Source organism: Carettochelys insculpta, chromosome 4, assembly GCF_033958435.1.
Source record: "Carettochelys insculpta isolate YL-2023 chromosome 4, ASM3395843v1, whole genome shotgun sequence".
In the NCBI taxonomy this organism is placed as follows: Eukaryota; Metazoa; Chordata; order Testudines; family Carettochelyidae; genus Carettochelys; species Carettochelys insculpta.
This window is the reverse complement of record NC_134140.1, coordinates 6,589,095-6,608,724: the sequence shown is the minus strand read 5'-3', so window position 1 is coordinate 6,608,724 and position 19,630 is coordinate 6,589,095. Positions and strand designations below refer to the sequence as shown.

The 19,630-nt window shown below is 41.0% G+C and overlaps 1 protein-coding gene across 1 annotated transcript in view; it reads left to right on the top strand.

Moving 5' to 3' along the window:
• ATRN (attractin) overlaps positions 1 to 19,630 on the top strand; it is a 246,863-nt gene that overhangs the window by 157,635 nt on the left and 69,598 nt on the right. The window contains exon 25 of the mRNA XM_074992222.1: positions 13,805 to 13,866. Coding sequence (XP_074848323.1) covers positions 13,805 to 13,866 — 62 coding nt within the window. The remainder of the gene's footprint in view (positions 1 to 13,804; positions 13,867 to 19,630) is intronic.

Sequence of the window (19,630 nt, the reverse complement as noted above, 5' to 3'; positions counted from 1 at the left end):
TATGAAGTCTCAGAGGAGTAGCTGTGTTAGTCTGTATCTTCACAAAACAAAGCAAACAGTTCTGTAGCACTTTAAAGACTAACACTATTGAGATTTCATGGGTAAGACCCACTTCATCTTAAATCCATAAATCTGATGAAGTGGGTCTTACCCATGAAATCTCATTACCTAATAAATAAAACTGTTAGTCTTTAAGGTGCTACAGGACTGCTTTCTTTGCTCAGTATGAAGTATGTGCAATACAGGGATTTCGGTGGAGAAGGCAAAGTTAGTTATAGAGTGCTTAGGCTACTAGAAGTAAATAAAATCTGGAGATTACCTCAATTTGGTAGTTTTGTTCCTCAAACCTTTAAAATAAGACAAATAGAAAAGTGTTAGGAAGCTTTTTTTTTTTAAATAATCGGGACAGATAGTGCCATCTGTAGTTAAATTAAGACCTTGAGCCCTAGTATTCAGCTGAGAACATTGCCAAACTAAACCAGCTGAGATGGAATTTTCCGTGCTGGCCCTCTGCCTTTGGCAGAAGTGTATAAAGTTTCATCAAAACCAGTTCAGCTGTCTCTAAGATCCAGATGAGGGGGAAAATTTGCTAGATTTTCCAAACGTATTTTTGGGAAGCTATAGTGCCTGTGTGTGTTCAGGATTGAAGTTCCACAAAGATTAGTCCTGTGGCCGCACTGAAGACACATGGGTGCATTTTCATGTCAACAAGTTATTAATGTCTGAAAATTTGCCATTAGTGGAAGCTCATTTGAGCTTATGAGGCTTGTTCCTGTGATCTCTGTATGCTACAGGTTGAATTCTATAGGACCACAGATGTTTCTGGAACAGAGAGCCCTAGCCACTGAAATTGCCGGTGTCTGGGAACTTGACTGCTCTGGCTACAGGCAGCCCTGCTGCCTGGGGGCAGGATGCAGAATTCCCTCCAATTTTTTCCATCCACGGGCAGAATAAGTTTCGTTAAGTGCACCAAGGCATGTGCAAATGTGCGCCAACAATGGAAACATAACGCTGTTGGCTGCGGGTGCTCTGCTAATCAGCTGGGCTGTGCCAGGATCTCCTTTGGACAGCTGCCCAAGTGCTCAGCTTAGAGGGAGAGCTGGCAGGGAACCTCTGCAGCTGAGGGTGCAGAGCCCTTGCAGCCTGGGCATGGAGCCACCACCAGCCTGGGATAGGGAGCTGCCAGCTGCTTGGGGATAAGGAGCCCTGCTGGTCAGAGCAGGGTAGGCCCAGAAAGAAAGCCTTACCTCCCCCGGTCCAGGAAAGGTTCTCCTGTCTGACTGCTTAGGTCCTGATGGTGCCAGACCACGGAGGCCCAACCTGTACTTCCATGGAGTGTGGGCTAGGAAATTACAGTAAACTCTTTCATATCCAGCATTATATTCTCCAGAACTCTCAAATAACCAGCATTTTAACCATAAGTAAATTTTAGTTACCTTTTCCACAAGTGCAGTATAGTGAAAGTAAATACAAATAAATACAACAAATACAGTAGAAGTGTACAGTGTACAAAACCACTCTTGGTAAATGAAGTATTCTGCTTACATTTTGTTCATTTCTTAATATCTAATCTTGTTTTTCTGTAGTGTTATGCATTGCTAGGTATACCTCTCTATTATCCAGAATATTTGAATATTCGATAGCCTCTTGGTCCTAGGGCTGCTGGATATGAAAGAGTTTATTGCAAAAGGAGAGGAATGCTTAAAGCTGCAAACACTTTGAAAATGCAAGCAGTAAAGTTGCATGGGCATGCAACTTTACTTCATCCTCCTTGCACGTATGCATTATAGTTGTCTTCAGTTACATGGCTATGTATTGTGTACAGTAGTCCCTCAAGTTTCCATAATTTGGCATAAGTCAGGGGCAGCTTTTTCCCTAGTGAAACATGTGTTCTGCAGCCAGGGAAGCAGGAGGAGCACCTGGAGCTCCTTTTGAAAGGTAGGCCCTGGGGTTGGGGGGCGGAGGGGGAGCAGTTGGAGAGGTTTAAGCTTGGCACTGGGTTGGGCCATGGGAGGGGGGCAGTGGGGTTAAGCCTGGGATGTGATAGGACCACAGGAGGATTGAGGGGGTAGAGTTGAGCTGGGGCTGCATGGCCCTGTGGGCGTGGTGAGCCGGGTGCAGGGGCGGGTGGCGTGGCGGCAGCGGTGGCCTTGAACCATTGGGGGGTTGCACTGGGGTTGCGGGCGTTGAGCCAGGTCTCGGGGGAGCGGGATTTTGAGTTCTGCTTAATTTGCATTAATGCAAGTTAAGCGCAACTCGAAATGGCACGTTTCAAGGGATTACTGTATTGTATAAGATCCTTGACTTATTCACTGTGGAGGCAGGATGGAATGTGAATGTGGTGAAAGATTGTGAGAAGAGCTGGTTTCTCTCTGTTGCTCAGCCATACGCTTTTAAGGTGATGTTTGGTAATGTTCTGTGTTAAGTGTAGAGAAGGGCCCTGTATTCAGATTTTGTCGCCAATTATGAGCCTTTGCGTGACGCTGCTTGTCTGTGCACTTTAATCTAGATGTGTATCACTATAATACAACTGGTTGTCTAGTGAGTGGTTGCACTGGTGAGACCACATCTGGAATATTATGTCCCATTCTCCCCGCACCCCCCACCACCACCAGTATGAAAAGGATGTGGATGTGCTGGAGCAGGTTCAGGGGAGGGCCACAAAAATCATTAAGGGGCTGGAGCACGTGAGGTTTGAGGACAGGCTGAGGGATTTGGGCTTGCTTAGTTTACAGAAGAGAAGACTGAGGGGTGATTTAATAGCAGCCTTCAACTTCCTGAAGGAGAGCTCTAAAGAGGATAGTGAGAAACTGTTCTCAGTGGTGTCAGATGGCAGAACAAGGAGCAATGGTCTGAAGTTACAGAGGAGGGGAGTAGGTTGAATATTAGGAAAAATTACTTAACCAGGAGGGTGGTGAAGCACTGGAATGCGTTGCCTAGAGAGGTGGTGGATTCTCCATCCCTAGAGGTTTTTAAGTGTTGGCTTGACAAGGTCCTGGCTGTGATGACTTAGTTGGGGTTGATCCTGCTTTGGGCAGGGGGCTGGACTAGATGACTTCCTGAGGTTCCTTCCAGCCCTATGTTTCTATGAGTGGGACACTGCCAGTCTGATATTCTTGTGTTAGTTCTTTGACGCACAAGCAAATGAGGGAGGGTCAGCCAAGTAGATCTTAAGTACTCTTTCTAATTTAAAGAAAACTATTCCCACTTTTTGCTCTGCACAGCAATCTGAAATCTCACATGGAGAGACAAGAGCAGAGATAAATGGCATTTCTGTGCCAACTGCTGACTGCAGCCCATTAGCTGAAAAGTGACAATTTGTGACTACTGCCATCGGGTGGTCCAATAGTGGAATGTCAATTAATTCTCATCACTACTGAACAACAGAAGTAATCTGATTCTTTTGTTTGTACCATATTTTACATTTGCCTCATAAAGTTGTAGGGTTCTGCTAGAAAAGTGAGGCAAGCAGGAAATAAATCAATGCTCTCTTGCATTGGTCTCCCACCCTGATGTAACAAGGGTTGTCATTTTTCAGCACCATAGCTCGCGCCAGTAGGTCAGAAAATCCAATTTTAATGGAAGTTTTATTTTGACCATATATTCTTAGTGGGAGTTAAGTATTACTATGGGAACTCCTGGTTTGGTGCAAGGTGTTTTTCTGCAGGATTATAAAGACACATTCTATACACAGGAGGAGTGATAGAAAATTATTTTTGGAGGTTTAAATATTCTTTTTTAATATGAGATTACTGTTGAGACCAACAAAGCATGTGCCCAAGCCTCCTCTGCCCTCTATTATCTCCCCCTTCTCTCGATGCCAAATGAATTAGTGTTGCAACTGTTAATTCGATACTCTGTCTCGGGTCTGCAATCAAAATAGCAAGAAGAGCCATTTTTTTCAAATTTGGTCACAAAATGAATATTTCAAGAGCCACAATGCATGTGAATACAAGACAGTCCTTAAAAAGTAACATCAAATAGTACTTTTTGTAGCCCCTATTTTAAGCACTTCGCTCACAGTTAGAAATTTTAAGTTACTTTCACCCCTCGGTTGGAGAGCAAATGAGGCCAAGGGTAACGCTGCACCTGGGGACGGGCTCTGAAGCAGGAAGTAGGAATGTTCGCAGCAACTCTCCACACCAGGGGTTCTCAAACTTATTATTTTTTTTTAAATAAATTATCTCCTTTTAAAGAAAGTTCCTCCAGCCTCTCCCTCTTGCTTTAACCCAATCCCCGCTGCCCTCCTCCAGAGCCAGGCACACCCAGCTCCTCCTCCCACTTGAATCCAATCCCCCTCCTCCAGAGCCAGGCACCCCACTCGCCCGCTGTCCCCTCCGCTTCTCCTGAGCCTCCTCCAGAGCCAGGCACCCAGTGTCCCCTCTGCTTCTCCTGAGCCAAGCATGCATACGTATGTGCACTCACACTCACACACAGCGCTTTAGCCCAATCCCCTCCTCCAGAGCCAGGCACCCAGACCCCCTGCTGTAATACAGTGCCACGACCCACCGGAGCTGCTGCCATTGCTGCTGCCCCACGCTTCTCCCTCAAAGCGCGGGGGAGGGACACGTGTGCCCAGCAGCGCACAGTCCTCCTGCGGCTCAGAGCATCTGATTGCTGAAAGAGTCGCATGCGGCTTGGGCACACGTACTCCCGGACTACTTTCATGTTCTGGGGTCGGCAACCTGCCAGCAGAGTGGGGAGCCCGCCTGAGGTAGGTAGCCCTGTGGCCAGGTCTTGCCTGGGGGGCTTGTAGAGAGCCACAGAAGAGTCAGCTGCAATGGTGTCCGGAGCCACAAATGACTCATTAAGGAGCCGCTTGCAGCCCCGGTGACGCTGGTTGCTGACCCCTGCCCTATCGCATTGCACTATTCAGATTTGTCAGCTTGCTCAGATGTTTAAATAACTTTTGTCCTGCAGTCCCTGTGTGCAGACTCAATAGCATCCCAGGCCACATTTCATATCCACAAAACTAATTAGTCTACTTGAAATTCCTCCTTACTAGCTGTTGTTTTCCTGTGATGCCTAGAAACACCTTGACAATAATTAAGCTGCTTGTGTGCTAGGATCATGGCTTGTCAGAGTGACCAATGTTATCTCCTTTCCTTGTACTCCCATATCTGTTTCCATCTCTTACAGCAAGTCTGATACTTAAGGGACAGAGTTACCTTGTTCTTTATCTGTACAGCACCTAGCACAGTGAAATGTGTGTCTGGGGCTCTTAGGTGCAATGATAATCAAACAATTAATAATTTATTCTTCGACACATTACACCTGTGCTCTGTAGAGTGCACGGTCTCCCCATTTTATTCTTAGAAAATTTTCTTCTTAAAAATGTTAATATTCAGTGTAAAGATCACGTGCAGTTAGAGTCGTGACTTCAGCCTAGCCCTTTGTGTTTGCTCAACAGTTGCAACAAGATAAAGTAATCGTATTAATGTCTCTTAGATTACAGTTTGGTTACTGGTCACAGAGTTTGTATACATCTGGAATTTATTCTTTTCATTGGACTTCTAGAACTAGTGTTGGTTTGACCATTAAGGTGGTGGTCAGGGATGAGCAGGGGTTGTTTGCCTGTCTGTCCCACAATGTCACTTCTCTGTGCTTTGTAAACATGGGATAGCATGATCAACATTAAGTTCTGCTGCTGAAACTGATCACTGCATTAAGGGCCTTTTCCAAGGTGCTGGCCACTGACAGAAGAAGGTTATCATTTAGTAAGAGCCAAATTGGAGCCCTGGGCTACAGCAATCCTTTCTGGGAAATGTTTCCTGGCAGAAAATGGCTCAGTCAACAGTGCGTAAAACATGCAAACTTAAACCCAAGCTGTGTCTGCCAGCAGAAGTTAGGTCGACCTAGCCATGTTGGTGAAAAACAAAACAAAACCCCTGCAGTAGCAAATCTGTTTGTGCAGATCAGCTCTCTCGGGTTCGCCTGAAGGGGCTAAAAATAGCAATGTGGGCATTGTGCTCAGGCAGGAGCTTGAGCTCTGGAACCCCTCCTCTCTTGCTGAATCTCAGCGCTTGAGCTGCAGTCCGGGTGGGAATACCTCTGCTGCTGTGTTTAGCCTCGTAGCTCAAGCCAGCTGACCTGGGAACTAAGGCTTGTTGCTGTGGGGAGAGGTGGTGGTTTTGCAGTGTCAATGTACTCTCTACTTGGGAAAGAATACATTGACTTGGCTAGCTTTAGGAAGACGATGTTCCAACACGGTTACAAAAAATGTAAAGATCCCTTTAATCAGTGTAGGCTTTTGGTCACTGTCAACTGAGCCATTTTCTGCCCAAAAACGTTTGCTAGAAAGGATTGCGCTAGCAAATGGTTCCAGTTTGGCTCTTACTAGCCTGATGACCCTCCTCTCTCAGTGGCCAGAAGCCTGGAAAAGGCTCTTAATGCAGTTGTCTCTGTAGTGTAGACTTACCATCTGGCTAGTGCATGTAGCAGCTCAGTTGTACAAGATACTGGTTTATCAGTCTTCATTGAAGGCATAGGGTTCAGGCCATGACAAGAACAGCAGCTCAGTGTGTGCGCCTATATGACTACTTCCAGTCCCAGGAATGTATGGCAGTAATGATTGAAGTAGCCCAGTGAACTCAGTTTAGCACGGGAACACCCTAGCTATTTTTGTTGTCTTGCGGAAAGCTGAATTTGCTCTTTCCAGAGTTTTGTTCAGCTGCCTCACGTGATGGTTAAAGCCAAGAATTAATCAAAGGACTCAAATGGCCACAGCTCACCCGTGAGGTAAAAAATTCCATTTGAACATGTAGGGATAATGTCTAAGGTGGCATAGGAATTCTGTGGTAAAACAGGGAATTGGACCTGTCCCAGACAAGAGTCCTAACTATTGGATCATGTATTCTCTCTGAAGGAGAAAGGTCTGGAGGTGCATTCTGAATTTTCAGTTCCGTGAAATAACGATGGAAAAAGTCTGGGCCATAGTGCCAGAAAGCGCATGTATACAAGACAGTGGTACCGAGCAGTCATGGTCACCTAAATCGATGATGAGGATCCAGAAGAAAGAGAACCAACAGGTGAAGCTCCTAATGGTACTGAGAGAAGAACACACAGCTAAAGTTTCTGCATGCTGGGAAACGTGAACATTGCAGATGTACAAATCAGCACTCTGATCTTCACAGGAGAGCAGAAACCTCCCTCAGGCTTTTCACCTGAGCTCTCGAAGTTTGTCCTCCTGGGATATGTCTGTACACCAGAGAGGAGCCCATTACTGGCGTGTGACAGCAACTTGTGGGCTTAAGTTGCAGGGCTGTTTCCTTGCCATGTACACCTCCAGGCTTGGGCTAGGGCCTCACACTCCACACAGTCCTAGACTACAAGCCCCATCCCAAGCCTGGATGTATGAAACAGCCTGCCCCTGCCTCCCAAGTCTGCTGACACAAGCTAGTTGCTAGTTTTTCTTTGCTGTGTAGATGTGCCCTTTTATTCAGATACACACACTTTTTGATGCTGTTTTATATCCTCCACATCTGTTCTAGTGAAAAGGATCTGTAAGAAATGACCAAGGAAGTTTTTTTTTTCCCCCCAACATTACCTGTTTGCTGTCAGTTGTTGGCAGTGTACTGTAAGAGTGTTTATACTTTTAAAGCACACATTTGGGCCAAAGGCACCTTTTCAGAAGCATTGCAACAAGAATGTCACAGCATCTTAGGAAGAACATATCATCCACCATGGGCTCAGCGCCTGTTCGTGTCTGATGCCTCGCTCACTATTTTCTCCCATCTTCCCCTGTCCAGTGCGGGGTGGCTTAGTTTCTGTAAACTAGCTCTGCACCAATCTATTATATCATCCACCCATTCCATCATCTACCTCAACCTGTGGGGTCTGCCTCTCCTATTCAAACTGTCCATTATGCCGAATACCACGGTCTTGATTTTTCGTTTGTCCTTCATTCTGCAGATATGCCGGAATAGCTGTAACTTCCATTGTGTAATCTTCTGTAGTAGGCTCTCTTTCTGGTGTATCTTCCTATGTAATTCCTCATTGGAGACCATCTGTATCCATCCTATTCTCAAGATCTTTCTATAACAACTCTTCTTGAATGCCAATATCCTTCTCTTCGAATCTTTTATCACCCATGTCTCACCTCCATACAGTATGCTGCTGAATACACATGTTTTCAAGATGCTTTGCTTTTCCAGGTCAGGAGGAACATAGTTAGCTACCAAAAGCTGTAAAGGGCCAAAATTAATGCTTCAAGTAGCTGAAGAATATTTAAAACCGTTCAGTTGATAACCTGACAGAAACACAGGCAATTAGAATTCTGGCCATGATTTCATGTTACTGTTTGCATGCTCCAAAGTCAAACTGAATTCATGCCTTTAACCTTAAAAATGGCAGAAAATTGAGCCATGGGGGAGGAATTAAACAGAGACATACACAAATGCCACAAGCAGCTTGTTTGACTGTTTTATCTGTTTGGAAACTCTGAGAGCTACCAATCTATCAGCCTTCTATTCCGTCAGCTTTTGTTGATTTGTTTTGGCACTGAGTTTCTTTAAATATAAATTAAGATAGTCTGAACTCTCAATTCAGATCACTACGTTTTTCAGAATACTGTACTGTCATGTAGGCTTGTACAGTTTGTGTGGTATTTTCACAGTTAAGTTGCTGCTGAGAGGGCAAGTTTTCTTGCTTATTTAACTAAATCTTTTGCCTTTTCAATGCTTGTGAAATGTTAGTAGCCTTTAACCTGATAGTGTGTACCCCAGTTCATTTTGTACTTTCGCATTTGTTAATTGAATTGTCCTTCTCCCTTTTCAGATACTTCTTACAGGTGACTTCCTATTCAAAATATCATTGCTAGCTTCACTTTCTGTTGTCAGCTAGAATCTGAGAGATCTAAAAAGAAGCGCTCCAAGGGTGCAAGTTACCAAATACTTGAAAAATTTCTGGGTATGGGCAGAAAACTAAATCTGGCATTTTGTAGTAATTCGTGTGTTGTGAATGAATACAGGGGAAGGCTTCAAGATGTCAAAAATACCTGATGTGATAATAGGAAAACTGAAATAGTTAAATATCTTTAAAAATGCTTTCAGTAATATAAAACTATTAATCCATTCTACTAAATACGATGCTGTTACTTTGTTACATCTCTTACAACATTACAATTAGTGTAAGTAATTTTGTCTTGCATAATTATATCCTTTTCCATTTTGCATGTAATGGCAGTTAGGGATGATTAATTTATAACATCCTACAGGAATTGTATTGTTCCAGTTTGTATGTAGTTGTCATAAAATGAACGTGAGAATATTAAGTATAGTATAGTATAAGTCAAATATTTAAGTAATCTTAATCAATTATTCTTACCTCATTTCTCATGAATTGAACTTTGTTGCTTAGTGAAGTGCATTTCTGATGAATTTCTAATTTTATTTATAGCTTTTATTTGCCAGAATTAAGAATGGAAACATAAGCTAAACAAAAATGTTTAGAATAATGTTGACAATGTGTAAATGAACTGATTTCACTTTGTTTTTCACTCCATCAGTTAAAATATCTAATCTCAGTAAATCCTATATTTGGGCATATTTATTCTTACAGTAAAGGTGTTTACATTCAGCAACCCTGAGACTGGGAGGTTGCTGGATATTCAAGTATTCTGGATAATAGAGAGGTATAACTAGCAATGCACAACACTAACAAAAAAGAGGATTAGATACTAAGAAACAAACAAATGTATGCATAGTACTTGATTTACCAACAACAATAGTATTATACACTGTATTCATTTATATTTACTTTGATTATACTGTACTTACGGAAAACAGAAATAACGTTTACTTATGGTTAAAATGCCAGTTATTTGAGAGCTCAAGAGGTTAGAATGCCAGTTAAGGCAGAGTTTACTATATTAAAGTTATTTTAATTCTTTTCTGTACTGAGGTGCTAACCCACAAATAACGATCCTTAATCTAGTGCAATACCAATTTGTCAATTAAGCCTTGCATCAGTAAGTTAAACGAAAAGTGATTCTAAACTTAGACTTACTAGCTGACTTAAATACTGAAATTTCAGTTCAAGATTGCCTTTCTAGAAACTAATCCATAGCTAAGCCCTTTCATTATGTGCACTTGCAAAATACTCCAATGATTCAGATGTTTTTTTAGTTGGCTTTTGATTTCACCACTGGGGTAACCTCAAAAAAGATATATTGGCATTAGAAAAGGTTCAGAAAAGGGCGACTAAGATGATTAGGGGCTTGGAAAGGGTCCCATATGGGGAGAGGTTAGAGAGACTGGGACTTTTCAGTTTGGAAAAAAGGCGATTGAGGGGCGATATGATAGAGGTATATAAAATCATGAATGGTGTGGAGAAAGTGAATATAGAAAAATTATTTACCTTTTCCCATAATACAAGAACTAGGGGACACCAAATGAAATTGATGGGTAGTAGGTTCAAAACTAATAAAAGGAAATTTTTCTTCACACAGCGCACAGTCAACCTGTGGAACTCCTTGCCCGAGGAGGCTGTGAAGGCCAGGACTCTATTAGGGTTTAAAAAAGAGCTTGATAAATTTTTGCAGGTTAGGTCCATAAATGGCTATTAGCCAGGGATAAAGTATGGTGCCCTAGCCTTCAGATCAAGGGCAGGAGATGGATGGCAGGAGATAAATCACTTGATCATTGTCTTCTGTTCTCCTTCTCTGGGGCACCTGGCATTGGCCACCGTCGGCAGATGGGATGCTGGGCTCGATGGACCTTTGGTCTGACCCAGTATGGCCATTCTTATGTTCTTATGTTCTTAACTGGATGTCCCTTTTAATCTTATGGTAAAATAAGATCTTCTGGTAATCAAACGAAAGGAACGCTTGCTAGTGTTTAGCTTGTCTCATTAATGTTCATCTTTCATTTGTCTGAGAAGCAGCTTTATGCGATACTGCAAGTAATTGGGTTGACAGAAATGCAATAGTTTGTCTGCTCTCTTTCAGGCTTCTTCTCATGGCCTGTAAACAGATTCTGCTGACAGTGCTAGGTGGAACCCCTGTGGTGAATGGCCTGTTCTCATTCCTCTTAAATATTTATTAATATAAAAGTATTGTGAAGGACCACAACTTATGGTTCAATAACTAAGATTGAGTTCCATTTTGCACTTGCTTTTTTTATGTACAGAATGAATTTTATAAGTTTATATGTAAAGCCTTTAGAATTAACATGAGTCAAAAACTGGTTCCTTTAAGAAATTTAACAATTTTTATTTGGCCTGAATGATTTTAATAATAGTATAACACAAGCATTTCAAACTTTTCATGTAGTTAAAAGTAATTAAATATTGAGTACAGGCAGTATTCAGAGAAATGAGTCTGAAACTGAGCACAGCTACTAATGGTTGTATCTAGTTATAAAGCAGGCTACAAATGGGGTCACCTCAACAGGACAAGGTTTTTTCCTCTTGAGAAATAAATGGTGACACCCACCTGAGACTTTTTACCCATTACAAAATGCAAACTCCCTGTGGTATCCTTCATAGATAAAAGCTCTTCCAGATCAATGAAGAAATCACAATTACATGTCACTTATGATACATCTGAAGATGACTTTTCTGTTATTGAGAACTTAAACATGTTTTCTTTTTCACTTGAATTCATTATTAGACTCCTGTTTCCAGTCATCCCTTTCTAGTCATACCTTCAAGATAATATCCTCCATTCCATTATCACAGGTTATTTACAGCTTTGAAAAGCACATAAACACTTCTGTTTTTTTCTGGAGTCCATCCTGTGCCAAAACAGCAGAAGTTGGTTTTTAATCTACAAATCCCCCTTTGGTCTGTTTTTAAGAGCAAGTCTCAGCCCATAGTCATGTGTCTTCAACTTTTGAAAACATAGTGAATGGCTGTCAGTTTGTACCTACCATTTGTTTAATTTTATATACTTGTATTTCAGTTCCAAGGGGCTTTCTCTTCCTGTGTGCAATAGTCTGAGAGTGATAATGGTTCTTTCAGGAGGAGGAGTTGTGTATCCAGTTTCTCTTTCTGCTTAGCAAGTCCTGTTTGCATAAAAGTTTTCAGTTTTAAAAATGTACAGTTTTATGATGTCTCATTAGTATATTTCATATTGTGATCATGTGACTAAACATTACCTCTAATGTTTCAGTGTCTCAGACAGCATGGTTGAGGTGATATTTTTATTGGACCAACTTCTGTTGAGGAAAGCCATCAAATTAGGAACTTACACAGAAGTAAAAAAGAGCTATGTATAAACTCAAAAGCATAGCTATCTCATCAACAGAAGTTGGTCCAATAAAAATACAACCTCACCCCCGCCTTGGTTCACCAATCTGCTGGACCAACACAGGTACAACACAACTGCATACAGGTAATCTTGGACATTACATGACAAATATCTTTAATTACTCTCAATTCATGTTTCTGTGCTATGTCAGGATGTTGAAATTATTCAAAGATATACCCATCTTGGCACCTATTTTAAAGAAAACGTAGACTTTGCCCTGAATGCTTAATATTTAAACTGCTGTTAAGTACAGCCCACAGTGCATTTGCTCTTCTTTCTAACAGTAAAACTGAAGTAGACTGCAGGGCAGTATATTAAATATGCAGCTTGCTGAATTTTCCTATCATATGTAGGCAGTAGGATTGAAAGACTGGAATCATGTTGTCAGCTGTTGGGCACAATCTTTACAGCAAACCAAAAAGTATATCATCACACACTCCAAAGGAGACTCCATCGTATTTGTAAACAGAAGGTTCAGGCCTGTAACATAATAGGTATTTTAAAGCAAACCTGGCAACAGAAAATGTTTCTGGGAAAAATAATCATTTTTTGGTATTTGTAATTTTCATCTTGTGACTTAATGTTGGGAATAGATTAACAGGGTTGTTAGGACATGTAATTTAATAGGAAGACAGAAATGATGCTTTGAGAGACAGACTTCATAAAAATGAAGCTTTCCCGTATAAACTGCCATTTTCCTTTGAGAGTTTGGAAAAATCTCATATTGTTCATGAAAGAGTTAATTGACAGTTGTGGTGTGGGGATTGATAGGCAGAGGAAATAGGAGGTACCTGGAAAGAATTTACCAGTCCTAGTATTGCACAAGTTGCCTTTCTGTTGCCTTGTTATTTTAAACCAGACTTTGTAATCTCCTTTTGCCTCTAACCGCCTCCCAATTTCCTGCTCCTTTCTTCCTTCCTTCTGTGTTTTGTCCAAAAAATTAGATTATTTTTCACTTTTGTTTTCAGTTTGAGTAGCTTTCGGGAAAGTGGGTTAAAATGAATGCCATAGTTGTTTTTACAGTATCTATTATCTTCTGTGTTTCATGCCTTTTTGCTGCTCTTGGTGTAAGTTACTTATTCTGGAAGATCTCTCTTTGCATATTATTCAATAGGGCACACAATTCTGCTTTTGAACTTTTTATTGTAGTTTACTGGGTCGTATGTCTACAGTGATTCAAAATACTCTAGCTGTATGCAGTTGTGTTCTTATTTGTGAGTATTGCGATCATTTTGGATTTGGAGCTTTTTAAAGAAGATTACTATGTTCCTTTATTTCATTAACCAAAGTGATGTGTTCCTGGAAGAGCTGAATTGTTTGTTTGTTTTTAAAGAAATTTGGATGAAACATTTCAAATCTTAATCTGAGGGGTTTTGCTATTCTTCCTCAGCATGCTACTTAATATTTGTTTTTCAAAAATCAACCTGATGTACATTTGAAGAAAATGAAGCAATATTTCATAGTAACTGTTGATCTCAGCAAGAGCGTAATGATGTATTTTGGTTATAAATTACCTGCTAGTGAAGTAACAGGAAAACGTTTGCTTTTCTTTTACAGATTGCTTTCTCACAGCACAGCAACTTTATGGACCTGGTACAGTTCTTTGTGACATTTTTCAGGTACTTTTCATTTTAGGCAGATAAATGTCTTTTAAGAGAACACCTTTTATCTAAACACTGATTTATAATTTATTATAATGAAGCCATCCACTTTAACATTTCAAGCCCAGTGAAAAGAAAGTACTACTCTTAACATTTAAAGTATTTTTGTGTTGTTAAGGTTAAATTTAGTGACATTGCCTACACATCAGTGCAAGCACACACATCCTTTGAATAAATTAAACCCTTGTCTAAAGTGTAAAAAATGTTCATGATGCTGTAAGAATGGAATCAGCGGAAGCAAAGCCGTCTTTGAACTCTTCCATTCTCAAAAGGATGTTCTTAACAGAACATGGGCGATCTCCAGAAGTGATAAAAATCAGATCCTTAGGGTTTCATAAATTGATGTTGGACTTTCTAATTGGAGGGATTGTTAGTATCTCATAACTGTAATAATCCAAAAGTTTATACCTAAGTAGCACTTTCATATAATATAGCCTGCGCTAGCTTAATTGTAGGTTAGAATGTAGCTTGAGTGAGGATTTGTTTCACTATAGGCACATGCAGCAAGAAGCCATTTTAATATAGCTGACTTAGGCTCTGAGAGGCCTACTTTTTGTATCTTTCCTGTCAGCAGTAACACAAGCAGTCTGACAGTGAGACACGGCATGAGGGGCTTTTTGCAAACTGTATTCTTCCTTCATCTGGTTTTGAAGAAAAGTTAAGGTCATGTTAGTAATGTTAAGACATGTGCATAAGTCCTTGCTGTCTGCGACATTCTTTGTGATGCCAACTGGTGTTGAGATCACTGGGAAATTTGGGGTATCATTGATTGTCAAAAATTCTACGAAGTCAGAGCTTAATTTAGCATCAGTATTTAAGTTCTGCATGGTAAATTGGGTATAAGAACCCTTTGCTACCCTGGGAAAGTGTGTGTGTCAGATGGAACCCGCACCAGAGGTGTATTGGTCACCTTAATTCTTTCTCTCTCTCATCCTATCTCTGTTACCTTTGCTATTGTTTTTTCTCTTTCACTTAACCTAAATCTTACCCACTGCAATAACACCTTCCTCACTGAACTGAAGAGAGCTGAGAATAGGATGGATGCAGAAAGTCACCAAGGAGGAATTATATAGGAAGACACAGCCAGAAAAGAATCTACTGTGTAAAGTTATACAATGGAAGTTACAGCTATTCAGGCATATCTGCAGAATGAATGACGAACAAAAAATGAAGACTCTCTTGGTATTTGGCATCATGGACGGGTCGCATAGGAGAGGCAGATCCCACAGAGAATGGGTAGATTGGTGCAGAGCTAGTCTACAGAAACTAAGTCACTCCACACTGGACAGGAAAAAGTGGAAGGAAATAGTGAGAGAGGCATCAGACACCAATGGGAGCTGAGCCCACAGTTGATGATGATGATGATGATGATAATGATGAGTCTTGCCCACCAAAATCCCCTATTTTGTCTTCATTTCCAAATAAGACAGCCGTGCCTCCAATATTATCGATGGCTGCTGATTGTTGTCAGTTCCAGCACTTTGCAAAAAGAGGGCAAACACTTTGCACATTCCTCTTGAAGAGGTTACACATGCATGTCACAAGCTCTTGTAGGGGGGGTGACATCCCCATGAGCTGTGCTACCAATTATAAAGTACTCCTTGGTCCTTCAAAGGCTCCGAGGCCAACTTCTGCCATCATAAAACTAACATATTTCTTGTTTGTCCATGTACAAGTTATCTTAAGGAATCAGGAGTTTTGTTTTCCCACAACCTGCCCCCACCTGTGGATGTTGTCAAAGAGTGGAATAGATAACATTACATCAGATACAGACAGAAAGGTTAGACATTTTTGGATGGAAGGCATATTCATCCAGGACCCTTTGGTTTTGAATCTCAAATTGCTAGGCAATCATGAACAAAACTGACTAGAGGACTTACAATAAGTTTGTATATTTAGTTCAGAATCTTCCACAGGAGTATAAAAACACTTCCATGCTGTTGTGAAGAAGGGCTCGAGCTATTAGTCAAGACGCTCTCAAGCGTCCTAGATGCTGTGGACACTGCTGTTAGATCCAGTTCCGCAGCAGTTATGCTCAAGGATTTGTGCCTGCAGTTCTTAAGATTCCCAAGAGAGGTTCATAAGAGGTGGAGGACATCCTGTTTGGTCAGATGATGTCTTTTGGGAGCTGGGGATTAGACTCTGCACACCTGAATGTCTGTAGGGTCATGGTGAGGTAACTGGATACATACCCCCATATAAACAAGATATTTAGCCTCACTCTGACCTCAAAGTGATCCTGCCTGGCTCATTTCTCTTGTGTTGATAGAATTGTTTTGCCTTCCAGAAAAAAACATTCCTAAGGAGAAGAGCTTCACACCTTCTTTCCACTAGCACCCAGTCATCAAAAAAAGAGCAATCTTAATGAGTTGGTTGAGGGCACAACTCTTATTTAACCTGTGATTTCCAGGCTGCTCCTTTCTGCCAACCTCCCCACTTTTGGAAACCACTTTTCCCATTTGTATGGGTCATGGTGGAATATTACAACAGACTGGTGCAGAAGTTGGCAACCTAAATAGCAAGAAGTGCCATTTTTTTTCGAACTCAGTAAAAAGCTGAATAATTCAAGAGCTGCAATGCATGTTAATGTGAGACAGTCCTTATAAACAATGTCAAGCCATGCTTTTTGTAACCCTTATTTTAAGAATGATGCACACACAAGGATTTGTGATGGAATACATATTTACTGCAGGATGCTCACAAACTTTTTACATGTTATCTTTCCTCACACTTTGTGTGTGTTTGACTATCATCTTCCTGACCTTCACTCCAGAACCTATTTTAATTATGCCAGTTTTCCTTCATGTTTAATTAAAGTTTGCTCTCTTAAAATGCCTGTCACCCTTTATTTCAGGAATGCCTCAAGCTTCCTTTTTCTTTACAAAATTAAGACATTATTAGCAGCATGATCAAAACACAGATGCAATATCTCCCACAATGCACTGTACCTATGAAAGGGGTGTTACCCAATGTTTCAAGATAAGATATCGTTTGATATTTAGATACGAGTTCATAGTTGGGCTTTTAGATGTTTACCGTTTATCAAAAATAACCAGGAGAGGGTCAGTTGTTTGCTTGTTTGTTTTTATTTACTTTGCAGTTATAGAATTGAGAGCCACAAAGAAGTCCATGAGGAGCCACATGTGGCTCTGGAGCAACAAGTTGCAGACCCCTGGACTAGTGGGTCATGGAAGTCATAACTTTGCATCCCATCCTCATCCCTACCTCCCTTCCCAGACAACCTGCTCATGAAACTGTGCTGCTTCAAGAAGTACATTCTCTTCATTGTTTAGGAGCAGTAGAACCATTTCCCTTCTTCACAGGTGGAAAGTATTTTACTTAAAGTATTTTCTCATGCTGAAGAACAGGGTACGAAGACCAATCTTAGATCAAAGACAACTGAACTAATGTGTGATGCCTCAAATGTTCCAGTGGGTGACTGGCAGTTCTAATTCCGCATTTAAAAGTCAAGAGATTGTTTTTTGACCATTGACCTGCAGGGCATTTATCATCATGTACCAGTATGAGCCAGGCACAGGAGATACCTACATTTCATCATCGGCCAAGATAATTTTCAATTCTAAGTACTGCCTTTCTGCCTCTCTTTGGCTACAGTGTCAGAGGGGTAGCTGTGTCAGTCTGTAGCTTCGAGAACAACAAGAAGTCTTGTGGTACCTTATGGACTAACAGATATTTTGGAGCATAAGCTTTCGTGGGCAAAGACCCACTTCATCAGATGCATGAGTGGGGGGATGGTTTCAGAGGGGTATTTAAAGAGTGGGGTCGCAGTAACAGGGAGGGCCAGAGCTGACAAGGTCCATTCAGCAAGGTGGATATTGCCCAGTATCAACAGTACTTATCAAAAAAGAAAAAAACAAGTTAGATCAGACGGGGATGAGAGTCTTCGTCACAGTCTAATGGGGAGATATGAACGCCCAGGGCAGAGAAGCTGGTTTTGTAAGCTGCGAGCCACTCCCAGTCTTTCTGTAAAAGAATAAATGGACATAAATCAGACACCAGAAATGGTAATGTACAGAAGCTGGTGGGTGAACACTTCAAGCTCCCTGGACACTCAGTGGTAGATTTAAGGGTGACAGTTCTGAAACAAAAAAATTCAAAAATCAAATGGAGAGAGAAATCTCTGAGCTGCAATTCATTTACAAATTTGACTCCATTAACCAAGGATTAAACAGACTGGGAGTAGCTCGCAGCTTTGGGGAGTTTTGTGAATTTGACAACTGATGGTGGTTTTTCTGTAAATGTCTTAGAATGTGGTATTTTAACATTTTAATGAAAACTTAATATGCCAGAAGAATAGAAATATCAAGTTAATAACAGTGCTGTTATCAGTTTTCCATCCATCAATCTGCAATGCACCACAAACTGTGAGTCTCACAGTTATTACTGTTAGCCTTCTTTCACACTATTTTACTCTACAGTCAGTTTAACATGCTAAATACAGACTGTTAGAACAGCATGATTCATATTTGCTGTTTAAAGTTAAACTACGTTGAGAGTTCTGTGTTTTTGAAATTTCATGATGCAATATTTGTCATGGCACCATAATTAAGGTTCAATGATAAATACATCTTTTTTTAACCTTTTATGACTTTGTTTAGCAAAATAGAATTGACATACAAATTTCCAGACTAATTTTGAGGCAAAAGAGAATATTTCTGCAAAGTATGAAGAAAATTGTTAAAACTATATTTGAACTACAGGCCATTTAAAAAAGAGGGAAGAAAGCACCTTAGAAATTTTGATTAACATCTAACATTACTTTGGCTGGGTCTACACTTGCCTCAGCTTCGAAGGGGGCATGGTAATCAGGGTGACGCGAGATTAGCAATGAAGAGCTATATTGAATACGCAGCACTTCATTAGGCTAATTCTCCCCTGAGGCAACTTCGATGCGTCAATCTTCAAAGTGCCGGCATGCACCCAAAATTTCAGGGAGTTAAAGGCACTTTGAAGTGTTCGTGGCTACACACATGCCATCACTTTGAAGTGTGACACTTCGAAATTGCTGTGGGGAAGAATTAGCCTAAGGAAGTGCTGTGTATTCACTGCAGCACTGCATTGGTAATCTCCGATCACCCTGATTAACATGCCCCCTTCAAAGTTGGTGGCAAGTGTAGACAAACACTTTGAGTGCCATTGGCACACACACACACAAATCTAATTTCAATCCTTGAAATTTCCCATTTTTGCATGATCTATAGATTGTATTAATTATGTTGGTTGCTTAAGAACCTGCTGTTACCACTTAGAGGACTGGCAGGTTCTTGTTCCAAGATCAGGCCCAGTATTTAAATGATTATATGGCTGAGAACCCCAGCGTGCACAGTGGGAACTCTCTCATTATAGGAACTCTTTATGTTTTAGTGTATATTAGTAAGAAACACAAATATGGTAGGCAACCAGCTTGGTTTAACAGGGAAATCCTCGGTCAACTTAAGCTCAAAGAATGTGTATAAGAAGTGGAAACTATGACAGATGACTAAGAAGGAGTATAAATATATGTCTGGAAAATGCTGGGGAGTAATCAGACGGCAAAGGCACAACTGGAACTGCAGCTGGCCAGGGATGTGAAGGGTAACAAAGGGTTTCTACAGGCATGTTAACAATAAGAGGGTTATTGGGGCAGGCGTGGGGCCATTACTGGATGAGAGAGGTAACCTAGTGACAGATGATGTAAGAAAAGCTGAAGTACTCAATCCTT